This window comes from Ursus americanus, chromosome 25 (genome assembly GCF_024610735.1).
Source record: "Ursus americanus isolate L20-20 chromosome 25, mUrsAme1.1.p, whole genome shotgun sequence".
Classification (NCBI taxonomy): Eukaryota; Metazoa; Chordata; class Mammalia; order Carnivora; family Ursidae; genus Ursus; species Ursus americanus.
This window is the reverse complement of record NC_142151.1, coordinates 44,153,930-44,169,773: the sequence shown is the minus strand read 5'-3', so window position 1 is coordinate 44,169,773 and position 15,844 is coordinate 44,153,930. Positions and strand designations below refer to the sequence as shown.

Sequence of the window (15,844 nt, the reverse complement as noted above, 5' to 3'; positions counted from 1 at the left end):
CTTACCTGCCCTCCTCCTCCACTGCTGCTACTGCCTGTGCTGCTGCTTCGAGCCTGAGAAAAGGCACCACCACCATTACCATTGCCCCCATTATTGCCACCAACTCCTTTTTCAATCTTCACCACGGCTGTCATTTCATCCATGGAGTGATCTTGGTCTAAAAAGAATTAAAAGATAAACAACTTAAAGTTGGGGGAAGGAAAAGAGTAAAGTGAGGAGGAGTAAAGGACACTATGATGAAAAAGAAATAATTAACAGTAAGATGAAAGGCACTAGTGTAAAAAAAAAAAAACCAAAAACCAAAAAACAAGAGATTGGAGAAAGGGCAACTGTAGGACACAGAACACAAACTAGGCTTAGTAGCGCTAAAACTGGGCCTCAATTCTCCCTTGCACAAAATTAAACCCAGAAAACATTAAAAATGTACTTTTCGCATAGGAAATGTGAGGTGCGGTGGACATGTTCAAAGAGTTTCAAAATACAAAAAAGTATCCTGGGGAAAAAAAGGAGAAGAATAGGTAAGGCAAAAAACAACATGTGGGTGGATGGAAAGCTTGCTAAAATTAGGGTCAAAGGATATGGAGAAAGAGAAAAATTCAAGTGTAAAAAGCACCAAGAGGAAAAGAGGAGCAAAGGGAAAAGAACAAATAAAAAGTGTGAGTGGGAAAACATTTGTGAATACTGCTAAGGGGCTAAAGGGGTCCAGGGGTTAGGAATCTGGAGGTTTCGGGGCGGACAGAGGGCGGGCCCTAGAGGGAAAGGGCGGTTTCGGGGTGAGGGGCGTGGAAAGGGCGGGACGGTGGGGGGGGAGGGGAAAGCTACGGGGGGAGGGGAGGGCCTTGGGGCAGGCGGCGACCAGAGGGCGGACCAGGGAGGCGGTTGGCCCGGGCGGGGCCTGCACTGTTCGGGCCGCCCCCGCGGCTCCAGCCCCCGGCGGGAGGAGCCTCAGGCGGGCGGCCGAATAGTGGGGGGTAAGGCCCGTCCCCCGTGGCCGGGGCGGGCAGGGGGCGGGCGAGGCCACGCTGCCCCCTCCCCCGGGGCGGGCGGCCCATCCCCCTCTTTCTCGCAAGCCCCGCCACTGCCCCTTCTCCCTCCCTTCCCTCCGCCCCGGGCGGGACCAAGGCCGCCGCCGCCGCCTCCCGCCCGCCCCCCCTCACGGCGGGGACCGCCCGGTCGGCCCTCGCGCGCGCCCCCTCATTCCCCTCCCACCCCTAAGCTTGGAGTGGACTCATCCTTACCGCTCATGGTGGCAGCTGAGGGACGAGCTCAAGGGGTCCTGTCCGGGGGGGTTGGGGGGGGCCGGGAAAAACGCGGACGCTGACGAGGCAAGCGAACCCGGACCGGACAGGGAGGGGGGGGGTAAGGAGGAGGGAGCAGCGCGCCACAAGCCCGGCCTAGGCTCCGCCCCTTCGCTGCTGCCCCGCCCAATGAGGGAGGGAGAAAGGAGGGACTTGCAGAAGAAAGACGGGTAGGTTATCCAATGACAAGACTCGCTTGCTCTCTAAGGCGTGTAAGACAAAGTTGCGTGCCTGGGGTCCGCCCAAGGAGGCCGCCCTCTCGATTTTAAAAGCCAATGAAAGACGCAGGAAGTGAGGATGGGCGGGAGCTAGTGATGATAGGCTTGGAAAGAAACCAGTCAACCGCCAGGCGGGCTCCCCGAACTGTAAGGATAGGAAGAACTTTGATTGGAATGACAGAACAACGACCAACCAGAACCCTGGACATGCCTGGGCAATGTCCCTGGTGAGAGGTGGTAAGAAGTAGGTAGAAATGGGATAGGATGAAGCTGATCAAAACCAATCAGAAATCAGGCGGGCAGCCAGGAAAGTTATGATTGGATTAATACTGAAAAAAGACACGCTAGGACGCAAATTGACGTGAATGAAAAGCCAATTAAACGCCGAATGAACTCTGAGGGCGGGATTTTGGAGTGGGCAGAGGAGAATTGGCGTCTCCCTCAGTCCCTCAGTCCAATGAGGCGGCGAAGGAAGCCAGGCACCGCCTCCAACTTGGCCAATGGGCGTCACTAGAGCCTCCCGTCATGGGGGAGGGAGTAGGGCTGTGCCAAGAGGAGTTCGTCGCCATTTTGGCCCTCCTCAAGGGACGTCTTTACAGTGATTAGGTGGCACGCTTCAGCGGAGCCCTGCTGCTCAACAAGTCTCGGGGCTAAGACAGTCGGTTCGCAGTTTTACCTCGCCACCAGGGCTCGTTCGAGCCTTCACTTAACCGTTCTTAAAAGTACCTCTCAAGTCTCACCCTTCCCGGGGTGGGCGGACAGGCGGGCGGATGCCTCTGAATGTGGGTGTAAGCCCTGTGGTGCGTGCACGACGAAATCTGGCGACGCGCTCACACAGTTAGTACTGAGCTGACAATTCGCAAGAGCTTTGTGAGACCAGCAAACGCCATTTTACTAACTTCTCCCAGATAAAGATGCTAACTAAATTTTTGTGGAATTAACCTTTCAAGAGCTGGTCTTTGAGGCTATAGTACAATTGAGGAACCTCCCGGAGTCAGTGTCCTATAAGCCACTTCCTGCTTCTCCCCTGCATTGTAAATACCGTCTAAGCATAAAGCAGGAGGGCAAGATAAGAGTTCCTGCTTTTGTAACTACAAAGTTAAAGGACGTTTTTCCCGAGGCACTTGAATTTCTGGCCTCCCATTCCACCTCTCCTTTTTTCCGGATTTTGGTGGAGGAGGCCTGGGTGACTTGTCAATAACACGGAGGTCATTCTCTGTAGCCCTTTGTATCTTACATGTTGTCACTAAATTATTTACAATTCAGCACTTTGTGCCATGTTGTTATGTTTTAAAGTCTGGATCCCCCTAAAACAGGCCTCTGCCCCTTTGCTTAGGCCCTGAAGAAAGTGAAGTGATTGTTGAATGCCTACTGTGTTAGGTGCCTAGGTCAGTTAAGCATTCTGCATTCTTTGTGTCATGCTCATAAGGAAAATATTGGTATTAGAGAAGTTATGTATTTTATAAGATATTTAGGCTGGGAAATAACTGGCGCAAAGTCACAAAGCTAGTAAGTCTTAGTGCCAGGTTCCAGACCAGAACAGTCCCACAAAAAGTCTTCTATAGATTCTTAAACGAATAAAGTATGCCTTGTATAACCATTTATAAAAATGGGCTTAATAAATATAAAATAATAAATAAAATAAATAAAAATGGGCATATATATATATATATATATATGTAATTTTTTAATGCTTTTGTATTGTTCCCTTCAAGCTCCTGGAAAAAAAAAATCTGTTCTAACTTTTAGGACACCTCAAATGGCATCATCCTCTTGTATACCTTTAATAAAACATCACATTACATTACAATTACATTACAATAGCATCTCTCCCTAGATAAAAGTTTCTCAAAATATTGTCAGACAGTCTATCCAAACCCTTGGCTGCTTTGTTTAAAAAGGTAGATTCCGGGGCGCCTGAGTGGCTCAGTCATTAAGCGTCTGCCTTCAGCTCAGGGCGTGATCCCAGAGTCCTGGGATCTAGCCCCGCATTGGGCTCCCTGCTCTGCTGGGAGCCTGCTTCTCCCTCTCCCACTCCCCCTGCTTGTGTTCCCTCTCTTGCTGGCTGTTTCTCTCTCTGTGTCAAAAAAATAAATTTATATATATATATATATATATATATATATATATATATATATATATATATATATATATATATATATATATATAAAAGGTAGATTCCACGGCGCCTGGGTGACTCAGTTTAGCAGCTGCCTTCCACTCAGGTCATGATCCTGGAGTCCTGGGATCCAGCCCTGCATCAGGCTCCCCTTCTCCGTGGGGAGTTGGCTTCTCCCTCTCCTCTGCCCCTCACCGCCCGCCCCCCTCATGTGCGCTCTATCTTGCTTTCTCTCAAATGAAATCTTAAAAAAAAAAAATCCTTCTCCGGGCTTCCTCATGTATAAAATAGGAATAATGAAAATCTATCATATAAATAAATAAATAAAAAGGTAGATTCCTAGTCTCCATCTCAGACCTAGTAAATCAGAATCTCTGGGGTGGGGCTTGAGAATATGCATTTTTAACTAATTCTTTCAAGTGATTAGTCCCTAAACCAAAGTTTAAGAAACACTAAGGGATGAAATTGTAGAGAAGAAACTTCCAGAAGGGAAGAAACTTCCTGGACGTTAGAAACTGCATTAGTCATCTTTGTAAACCAAGCTCTGGAGATTCTAACAGCTGTTTAGTGTATTCAGCAAAAGACCACACCTTAACTTGCTGGGGGGTGGGGTGGGATGGGGAGGAACTAACATAGAGCCATCCTCTGAATGTTTCGTATCTATATGTATTGTCTAACTTAATCCTTTCAATTAATTTAAATTGCCATCCCCTTTTACAGATGAGAAAACTGAGGCTCAAATACTTAAGTTAAATTATGATGGTTCTGTTTAGTTCCAAAGCTTGTGTTTTTTCCCATGGTTCTAAACCAGTCTATACCTGAAATGGGAATTAGAGTTTGATTTTATCCTAGGTACTGAGAAAAAGGTCTCAGAAATTCAAAAGCCATCATCCTTTTCTTTTTGCTTCTACAGGATCAGACTTCCCAACCTGGCTTGTGAAGGATGTCCTCAACATCTGCTTATTTACTGATAAGAAAACAAATGCTCATGATCCATATTGTCCAATTCATCTGTGAAAACCTGAACAAAACTTCTTTAAACAAAACTAAGATAAATTTTTAAAAATGAATAACTTATTTCAAGGTTTCTCAAATCCCACACATGCCAGTGTCTGTCCACATAGCCACTTGTGAAATCATTTAAATAACTCCTAATGACTGTGTTTAAAAAGCAACATGGGTCATTTGAGAGATGTTTTACTTCAAAATCCATCGTAATAGTACAGGCCCTAAGTGGTAACATTCCAGAGTGGCAGTCAAGGTTCTCAGTGGTCTGTCCTGCACTTATGCAGGCCCATCTTCCATTACTGTCCATTGCACTCTTACCTTTCACTTTGCTCTCTGTTGCACTCTTCCCCCAGAGCATTCTTTCTTGGGTCTCCATAGTCCAGAACCACAGTTTACTCAGCTTACCCTCCCTCTGGACTACCAAACTCTTCCTCTTATCTTTGATAAGAATGACTTCTCTGAAGTCTTTTCCTAACTCCCCCAGATTGAATATTCTGTCCACTATGTTCTTTTTATATAACTCCATTAGAGGTATCTAAATATCCAATCTCTTCCAACTAGATAAAGCATTCTGAGGGCCTGGATGATGCCTTTTCGCTTTGTATCCTCAGGGCCTACCATATAATTGACCCCCAGTAAACAAACACTTAAGTGAAAGAAGCCTAGTCCCCCAAAATCCTGAATAGATCTCCAGATAATACAATGCCAAGGATTGACTCTCAGCCTTCCATTGTTTGCCTTTTACAAATTAAATCATTCTTCCTGATTTAGAAGCCACTCTTAGTTTTCATCAGTTTCTCACTTGGGGCACCTCCCTGGCTTAGTTGGAAAGGCATGTGACTCTTAATCTTGGTGTAGTGAGTTCGAGCCCCATGTTGGGTGTAGAAATTACTAAAAAAATAAACTTGAAAAAAAAATTGTGTCACTTAGCATTCTGGTAGCTGGGAGCATTTTACAAAATAAAATATGCAGATATTTCAAAACCTTCCTTTTACACCATCAGCGTAAACTTCCTTTTCAGTTAGCTTTCAACTACAACTATTAAATACAAAACAGACTTGGGGCACCGGGGTGGCTCAGTTGGTTGAGCGTCTGCCTTTGGCTCGGGTCGTGATCCTGGGGTCCTGGGACAGAGCCCCATGTCAGCTTCTTGCTTGGCGGGGGAGCCTGCTTCTCCCTCTCCCTCTGCCTGCTGCTCCCCCTGCTTGTGCTTGTGTGCTCTCTCTATAAAGTAAATACACAAAATCTTTTTTAAATAAGTAAATAAATAAATACAAAACAGACTAATTTTTTTTGAGAGAGTGAGCGCGTGCACATGCACCACTCCGGGTGGGGGATGGGAGGCGGTGAATCTCCAGCAGGCTTCACGCCCAGCACGGAGCCCTACACAGCTTCTCCATCCACGATCCCATGACCCAGAAATATTGACCTGAGCCTAAAACCAAGAGTCTGATGTTTAACTGACTGAGCCACCCAGGTGTCCCAAATTTTTTTTTTTAACCTGTTCTGCCTACTCTAGGTTAAAGGAGCTCAGGAAAGAAAAAGAGAGTCCCTGATAAGACAATAAAGTATCAACAGTCTTCTAAGCAAGAAAGCTTCTCTCTGAGCAAGAAAACAAGCCTAGAGTTTTCACGTCATGCTATCTAGGGTCATCTGAAGTGCAATGGTGATTGGAGAAGCTGGATGGTTCATCACGCACATCCTTCAGTCTTTCCAGGGCCCTGGAAAGGCAAAAAAACTAAGAAAAAGACTATAACAAGTCTGGTTTCTGTTTGGGAAGCCCAGAACTTGTTGATGAGAAATCCAGGACTGACTACAGATATTCTTTATTATTATCATTATTTAAAAGGATTCATTCATTCTGTACCTTTGCTATGTCTTTATTTCCTTATCTGAGAGACATTGCGGCTCATCCCTGCCTATTCTATACCTTTACGAGGAAGGCGTCTGTTCAGTCTGGCATCCTGTTGGTGGCTCTGGTGATCTTGAAGGCCTGGAGGGGAAAGGGCTTGGGGGGAAAATGAGAGTTTTTGTTTGGGAGTTGGGAGGCCTGGTCAACAACACAACTTAGATACTGTTGGAGCTGAACTCTGGCCCAAACTTCTCGAATATTCTCTTTTCTGAGGAGGGCTGCAAGATAACAGGCCTGACTTTAAACCCAACTGGTGGTCTCCAGAGCTTGAAGACGCTCTGGCAAACAAAAGCAGAGGTGGTTTGAGGTGGTGGGGAAGAGGAAGGTCTGAGACTAAATTCCACAATCTATCTGCGTTCTGGGGAGCTAGAGAAGGCAGGCTCAGGCACCCGAAGGCTCAGAGAGGAGCCTAGACCCCAAACTGAGCAAGCAGACAGCTTTTCTGAACATTTAAATCTGCTCCCTGTGGACTCGGACTCGAAACAAACGCATAATCAAAATATCTGCCTCCCCTAAAATATCCAAACCCTTCAAACTCCTCAGAGATCCTCAGCTCACCAGACCTGTTAGTATGCCAGTGCTTAATGCCAATTTACCCACCAGTCACCCCCACCCAAGACCTCTGCACCCAAGCGGTGACTGGGGTCCTGCCTGGCAGTTTAGCATTATAAGAAAAGAAGAGTAAAGTTCCTCTTTTAACCAAAAATGAAACAGTTTCCTCTCCTGGGACAAACAGTCCTGAGTCCCCTCCAGAGTCCAGAGTTGAGAGAGTTACACCACCCCCAGTTTTCCCTTCCCAGAAAGGAAAATGGCCCCGACAGGACAGGCACAGCAGGACTGGAAAAAGGACCTGGCCTCCCCGGGTATCCACGGCAGAGGCTGGAGGAAGGAAGGGGAGGAGTGGGGAGGGGGGCTGGCCCAGTTTCCCCCTCCCACGGAACTGGGGCCACCGGGAGGGCGGGCGGAGGGCCGGCCTGGGGGAGGAGGGAGCTGGATTCATAAACAAACCCGCCTGGGCCACGAGGTGCCCAGAAGAATGGGGTGGGGTTTGCCGGCCTGTCGGGCCCAGCCCGGAGCTGGACGTCCGGTGTGAGCTGGGCTGGGCCTCTCCACCCCCAGTTTCCGGAGAGGGGTGGACCCTCCGGCTCTCCCCAACCGCAAACCCCTCCTTCCTGCTTGGCCCTCCCTCCCTCGAGCCGAGAAGCCAGCTGAAGTTCGCAGAGGCAGAGGCGTGACGCCTAACTTCTCGTCTCTTCTTCCGGAAGTTTGCACTGTCCCCGGGCTAGTGGGTGGTTCCTGTGGGGACAAGGCCCTGGAACACCATGTTCGTTCCTTCCTGAAGTGGCCAGGGCGACGGCGGAGAGGGAAAGGTGGGAGAGGGCGGGAGCTTCACAGACTTTTGCCTCCAAGAGGGTTTTTCCCACCACTGCCCTGATGCTGATGCCCCGTTCAGAGGTAATCTTTACCAAGGCCTGTGTTCTTTCTGCTCCCCCCCCCCCCACCACCACCGCGGGTGCTCCGACGTGCCTGGACAAAGGTCCCTGGGAGCCTCCCAGGAAGAACTTACCTTCAGTCACTCACAACAAAACTAGTGACTAACACCTATAGATAGTATAGTTATCTCCTTCTGATTGATTGGGAAATACATTCAGGACTTGAGAAATGTGCCCAACCAAGGTCCCAAGGCAGAATGAAAACTCTCTGACAACAATTCTACTTCTCCAGCATGTCCCAAAGTGGGATGCACTTACTACTGGTGGAATGTGAACATTTCTTTATATGTTCTTGTAATTAATTTTATTTTTATTTATTTATTTATTTATTTATTTATTTATTTATTTATTTGAGAGAGAGCATGAGAAGGGAAGAGGGGGAGAGGGAGAAACAGACTCCCCACTGAGCAGGGAGCCCAATGCGGGGCTTGATCCCAGGATCCTGGGATCATGATCTGAGCCGAAGACAGACGCTTCACCGACTGAGCCACCCAGGCGCCCCCCTTGTAATTAATTTTAGAAAGAAACTGAACTACATACCAAACCGATCATTTCAGAGGGGGTGTTGTCATGATAAAGAAAAAAGTAATGGTATACTATGGAACAAGGGGAACCTGATTAATGTTAAAAATTATGCAGATGGAGTGGGAATAATTGAAGTCTGGGGAAATAAACTGTACATTCCGGTTTCACCATCTAACATGCAGCTGTTTCTAAGGAAGAATGGAAATTCTTCAGTGACGGGCTAGCTTAGACGGTACGCAAGCTTCCTTCCAGCACAGACATTCGGAAGTTTAAAGGCAATTAAAGAGTACTAGAACGCAGGAACTGGAAGCCAGAGAACAAGAAAAACTGAGCTAGTAGAGTCAGGAATTTTCTTGAGCCACAGCATCACCAGACCCACCGCCAAAGGGCCGGGAGCTGAAGAAGAAGGTTTCCTGCTCTCTGCAGCAAAGAGTCCAGGACAGTGTGAACAGGTTTTGGAATGGTTCCACCCCTAATCCTGGGGAATTTTGCCTGGTTCGTCTCCTCATTCCTGCAACGTGCACGAGGGACCAAAGGGAGGCACTGCTGCCTGTGTGGCATCTGTCCCAGAACTCTGCTCAGTCCTGCTCAAGGACCGAGCCCATCCAAGCTGCCAACCTCAAGCTGTTGCTTCTCTCAGTGCCTCCTCTGAGACCTCAACTCACTCTGCCTGTACACACCACCAGCCATGGAGGTTGGGGCTCAGTCAGAGCTTGGCTTCCACATCCACAGGGGGTTGACTGCCTAGGTCCCCTCAGGCTTAGCCTCCTCCCAGCCTCAAAAACACCGAGTCGGACCACCAGACATGTGCGTTATATGTCCCTGAGGTATAAAGAACTGCCTCACCTAACAAGTATTCTTTCCAAAAATATTGAACCTGAATCTAAAGGAGTCTTTAGATCTAATCGGAAGGCTTGCAGAAAGTATGGGGGCTGGCGGAACAAGGTGAGCGGAAACACAAAGAAACAAGTACGAAAAATCCCAAAGGTAGGACATTCTGCAGGGCCATTGACTGTTTATTCAACAAGTCAAAGGTATAGAAAAAGAGGAGGAAGGGCTGTTCTTGCTTAAAAGAGACTTAAGAGGCAAAACCGTCACATATGCAATATGATCCTATTTTGAACAAATCACTTGTAAAAAGACACTCTGGGGACAGTTGGGAAAATTTGAATAAGGACTGGGTATTACATGATATTAAGGAATTGTTAATCTGGGGGCATGATAATAATATCAGGATTATATAAGGATGTGTTTTTATTAACAATGCATATTGAAATATTTAAGGGTTTAAAAAAAGAAATATTTAAGGGTATAATGTCATGTCTATAAATTACTTTAAAAAATTTTTTTATTTAAGTAAACTCTACTCCCCACGTGGGGCTCAAACTCAACGACCCAGAGATCAAGTCACATGCTCTGCCGACTGAGCCAGCCAAGCGCCCCTCATGTCTGTAAATTATCTTAGAATATTTTTTTAAATATTTTATTTACTTATTTGATAGCGAGAGAGGGAACACAAGCAGGGAGCAGTGGGAGAGGGGGAAGCAGGCTCCCCGCTGAGCAGGGAGCCCAATGGCATCCAAGGACCCCAGGATCATGGCCCGAGCTGAAGGCAGATGCTGAATGACTGAGCCACCCAGGCGCCCCAGAATACTTTTAAAAAGGAATAACTGTTATGGGGGAGGGAAGCAGCTTCACGGTAAGGAAGCAAATAATAATAATAGAGGGATAACTGACCTAAATGTGGCAAATACTGATAATTGTTAAGTCCAGATGATTGTTCTATCAGATTCATTTTCTCCTCTATTCCGATTTAAATCATTTTTTAATAATACAAATGGTTAACATTTTTTAATTTAATACTCATCGTAGTTAAAATAGCCATCGAGTTCTTTCTCCTTTTGTATTCCCAGTATCAGGCCCATGGCCTCCTTTTCTTTCTGCTGGAGTCCATGGCTTCTCGCCTGTTGTCTCTTCTTTTCCCCTTGCCACGTCAGCTTATGGCACAGTGCCAGAGACATGCCACCTCTTGCCATACAGCTCAAGATTTGGTGGGTTAGAGGACAGAAGTAGAAGTCTGAGCCTTCTTTTACGGTGCCTTTCTAGAATCAGTTTCTGGGTGGTGGTAACAGACTTCCGGGGAAACGCTCTCCCCCACCACTGAAGCCACCCATTTCTCAGCCAGCCAGGAAAGGACTTGTGGAAAATTGGGCAATCTCCCTTGGGGCAGACTTCTGTCCAAAGCTGAGGAGGGAGACAGTAGGCTGGGGAACTTCCTGCCTCTCAACCTGTGTGATATATATATATTTTTAATCTCCCACCATTCCATCTCCCCCCACCTACCCCAGACCAAAGCCAGTCTCTCCCCTGTGCTCTTTCATTCCGTGTCAGACATTCTCCATGCCAGAGATGGGGCTGGACTCTGCAGGAGATGGGATGAACACATGGTCCTCCCTCAAGGAACTCAGGGCTTAGAGGAGGCCAACTCACACACAGCTAATGATAATACTGCGTGTTAGCGCAATGGAGGAAATATGTACACAAGCGATCCCTTTTTAAGGGGACTGCTGCCCCGTTTTCTCCCCAACAACCTTTTTTTTTTAAAGATTTAATTTATTTGACAGAGAGAGACAGCCAGCGAGAGAGGGAACACAGGCAGGGGGAGCGGGAGAGGAAGAAGCAGGCTCCCAGCGGAGGAGCCTGATGTGGGGCTCGATCCCAAGACTCCGGGATCACGCCCTGAGCCGAAGGCAGACGCCTCACGACTGCGCCACCCAGGCGCCCCTCCCCAACAACCTTCCGTCTTCAGACTCCTGCCCATGCCCCTCACAGCAGTAATCAGCCATCAACCTCGCCAATCCTGCCTGTAAATACCTGCCAGATTCATCCCATCCTCTCTTTCCATATCCCTAGTCACTGCTTTATTATCGCTGCCTCGTTAGGCGTCCCCACCCACTGCCTCCTTGGCGTGGTTACTGTAAAAAATGGATTCCTTTTCTCCAGCTTGATCTTCTTCAAAATAGGCTCCAGGGCCCCCAGGGAGTCTTATCAAGAGATAGCTCATCATCTGGTGCAAGTGGAATCAAATCTTTCCAGGCTATTTATTTATTTATTTAGAGAGAATGGGGGAAGGGCAGAGGGAGAAGACTCCCCGCTGAGCAGGGAGCCCTAGACTCAGGAGCTCAATCCCAGGACCCCAGGGTCATGACCCTAGCCAAAGACAGACGCTTAACTGAGCTATGCAGGCACCCCTCTAGGCCCTACCTTTCATCTGGATATGTAGTAAAGCTCCAGCCATGTCCACTCACCTCTTTACCCTTCACAAAATAGGCCAAGGGGTTTCCCCCGTGACATCCTGCTGATGCACACACAGGTATGTGCCTGGAGTGCCCTTCCCCCACAGTAGCTTCGGAACTCACCTTTCAGGTCTGAAGTCAAACTTCGTTTCTGGAACCCTTTCAGAAATATCCTTCCCTCCCTAGAATTGCCCATATTCTCCACGTGCCCCCATTGCAACCTCTGCTATCTTCCCCCTTACGTGCCCCCATTGCAACCTCTGCTGTCTTCCCCCTTGCAGCCTTCCACATTTTTTGCACTCACTTGTTTGTACATTTATAAACAGTGGAGTGAAGTGAATCTGGGTTGTGAAGCTAAGGTCAGAGTTCACATCCAGGCTTAATAACTGGGCAACATGAGGTAAGTTACTTAACCTGTCTGAGCCTTAGTCGCCTCATCTATAAAATGAGAATATTATTACTTACCTGGAACTGTTGAAGAGAAATAAATGAAAATGTGGCCAGTCATTTTTGCTTTCATTGTGGTTGTTGTTATTGTTGTTTTAATCTGTTTGGATTTGTGTGTATGCGTGAAAAAGAAATCTTTTTTTTTTATTTTTAATTTAAATTTCAATTAGTTGGGACACCTGGCTGGCTCAGTCGGTAGGGTATGTGGCTCTTGATCTTGAGGTTGTAAGTTCCGACACCAAGTGGGTAAAGAGATTACATAAATCTTTTTTGTTGTTGTTTTTAAAGGTTTTATTTATTTGTCAGAGAGAGAGTACGAGCAGGGGGAGTAGGGAGAGGGAGAAGCAGACTACCCCACTGAGCAGGGAGCCCAATGCGGGACTTGATCCCTGGACCCCAGGATCAGGACCTGAGCCAAAGGCAGACGCTTAACCAACTGAGCCACCCAGGTGTCCCTAAATCTTTAAAAAAAAAAAAAAAAAAAAAAAAGTTAACATATGGTGTAATATTAGTTTCTGGTGTACAAGATAGTGATTGAACACTTCCATGCAACACCTGGTGCTCAGCACGACAGTGTACTCCTTAATTACCATCACCTATTTAAATTTTTTTTAAGTGGGCTCTATACCCAAAGTGGGGCTTGAACTCATGACCCTGAGATCAAGAGTCAATGCTCTACCAACTGAGCCAGCCAGGTGCCCCCCGCCCCCAATCACCTAGTAAACCCATCCTCCCACCCACCTTAATCTGTTTGGGTCTTGTTTTTCCTTTACTTGAGTAACACACAAACATCGTCTCTTTCTGTAAGATTCAAACAGCCAGAAGTTTGGGGGAGTACGTGACACCTCCCTTCACAAACGTATCCTGCGCACACCTTTGTCTCTTTTCCCAAAGTAGGGAAACACCTTCACCAGGTCATAGCTTGGTTTGCAGCTTTTCAGTCCCTGTTCTATGCATTTACACAGATTTATATACACATTCAACAGATACTTACTCAAGGCCTACTGTGTGCCAGGCGCCGTTCCAGTATGACGATGAAGACACAAAGTGAACAAAATAGAAAAAGTCCTCTGCTCTTTTGAGCATACTTGCTATGTTCATACATATCTCTTCATTATTGGTATTTTTTATGTAAATAAGCAGTATAAGTATTATTCTATAGCTTGCTTTTTTTTACTTCACAAAATCTGTCAAAGATCTTTTCATGTTAGTTTATTTCATTCTTTTAAATTTAATTTAATTTAAAAATTTTTTAAAGATTTTATTTATTTATTTGACAGAGTGATAGAGAGAGAGCAAGTAGGCACAGTGGCAGGCAGAGGGAGAGGGAGAAGCAGGCTCTCTGCTGAGCAGGGAGCCCGACATGGGGCTCAATTCCAGGACGCCAGGATCATGACCTGAGCCAAAGGCAGCTGCTTAACCGACTGAGGCACCCAGGTGCCCCTAATTTAATTTTTTAAAGAATTTATTTATTTATTTATTTATTTATTTATTTATTTATTATTATTTTTAAAGAATTTATTTATTTATTTATTTATTTATTTATTTATTTATTATTATTATTTATTTATTTGAAAGAGAGTGAACGAGAGAGAGAGCACAAGCGGAGGGGGGGGGGGCGGGGAGCAAAGGGAAGAGGAAGAAGCAGACTCCCCACTGAGCAGGGAGTGAGATGCCGGGGTTGATCCCAGGACCCTGAGATCACAACCTGAGCTGAAGGCAGATGCTTAACCAACTGAGCCACCCTGGCACCCCTTTCTTAATATCTCAAACTCTCCCACAGCAAATATCTTCAGAAGTATGTATTTGTCCCTATGTATGGCATTTAGGAGAGTGGGGAAATGCAGAGCAGAGTGGTTAAGAGCATAGATTCTAGAGACAGACCATAGCTGTGAATCCTGATTCTTAACTTACTAGTAGCTGTATGACACTTGGACAAGTCACTTAACCTTCATTAGTGAAATGCAGAAATAGGGGACTCCGGGGGCTCCTGGGTGGCTCAGTCGGTTGGGCGTCGGACTCTTGATTTCAGCTCAGGTCCTGATCTCATGAGATAGAGCCCCAAGTTGGTGAGTACGCTTCTCTCCCTCTCCCTCTGGCCCCGTCCTGCTTGCTTGCATGTGCTCTCGCTCTCCCAAACAAATAAATAAATCTTAAAAAAGAAAAAGTATTTACTCCATAGAATAGTTGAGGTATGGTCAGAATCCCATCACACAATAAGCACTCGATACATATTATCAGTATAGAGTCCCAGAAGTAGAATTGCTGAGTCAAGATTATGCACATTGAAAATTTTGATACACTGCCAAAATATCTCCCCAAAATATTCCCAGTTACATTCATACCCTCACTATGAAAGTGATCGTTCCACAAATTCTCACCAATTTTGAAAATTGTCAGTCTGATAATTCCATAATCAAAGTTTGTTTTTTCGTGATTTACCAAAATTTGTAAGGACAAATGTCTTTTATTGTCCATTTGTATTTTGTTCTCTTATTTCCTTTGTCCATTTTTCTACTGAAATGTCTGACTTAAATATGTTCTTTATGTATATTAGATATCATTTCTTTGTTAAAATCTACTTGCAATGAGGGATGCCTGACCCGCTCAGTCAGAAGAACATGTGACTCTTCATCTTAGGTTGTGAGTTTGGGTCGCATATTGGGCATGGAGCCCACTTAAAATATATATATATATATATAAAACATATATATATATATATAAATCTTGGTGGAGCATGAGACTCTTGATCTCGGGATTGTGAGTTCAAGTCCCACATTGGGTCTAGAGTTACTTAAAAAAATAAAATCTTTAGAAAAAAATCCATTCGCAAGGACATGGATGGAGCTAGAGAGCATAATGCTAAGTGGAATGAGTCAGAGAAAAACAAATACCATATGATTTCATTCATATGTGGAATTTAAGAAACAAAACAAATGAGCAAAGGGGAGAAAAAAAGAGAGAGACAAATCAAGGAACAGATTCTTAATTATAAAAAACAAACATGTTACCAGAGGGGAGGGAGGTGGGTGGGGGATGGGGAAACAGGGGACGGGGGTGAAGGAGGGCACTTGTGCTAAGCACCAGGTGATGTGTGGAATTGTTGAATCACTATATTGTACACCTGAAACTAATATGACACTGTATGGTAACGAAGGAATTAAAAACTTAAGAAGCCAGAAAAATTCTTTGTTAAAATGTGTCAAATATTTTTTCCCTGTCAGTTGTCTTTTGTTCTGTTTTGGTTTTTGAGATAAAATCAACTTCAATGAGGTATAATTTTTATACAATAAAATGCACCCATTTGAAATGTATATTTTGATAAGTTTAGACAGATGATAATACCCGTGTGACTATCGCAATAACCAGGATATAGAACATTGCCCCAAAAGGTTCCCTGTGCCCCATTGTCCCAATCCCTGCCAACCCTCCCCCACTCAATCCCCACACAGCCAGGGATGTGCCTTCTCATTAGATGTCTTTCTACATTTGATTCTAGGGAAAAAAAGATTTGTGCTATGTCTTTTC

The 15,844-nt window shown here is 45.7% G+C and overlaps 1 protein-coding gene across 1 annotated transcript in view; it reads right to left on the bottom strand.

The window, feature by feature from the left end:
- The window catches only part of SP1 (Sp1 transcription factor), a 43,396-nt gene extending 42,067 nt beyond the window's left edge, over positions 1–1,329 (bottom strand). Inside the window, exons 1-2 of the mRNA XM_045800934.2 lie at positions 1,239–1,329; positions 6–157 (exon numbers count right to left, since the gene is read on the bottom strand). Coding sequence (XP_045656890.1) covers positions 6–157; positions 1,239–1,245 — 159 coding nt within the window. The 5' untranslated portion in view covers positions 1,246–1,329. The remainder of the gene's footprint in view (positions 1–5; positions 158–1,238) is intronic.
- Between the last annotated feature and the right edge of the window lie 14,515 nt (positions 1,330–15,844).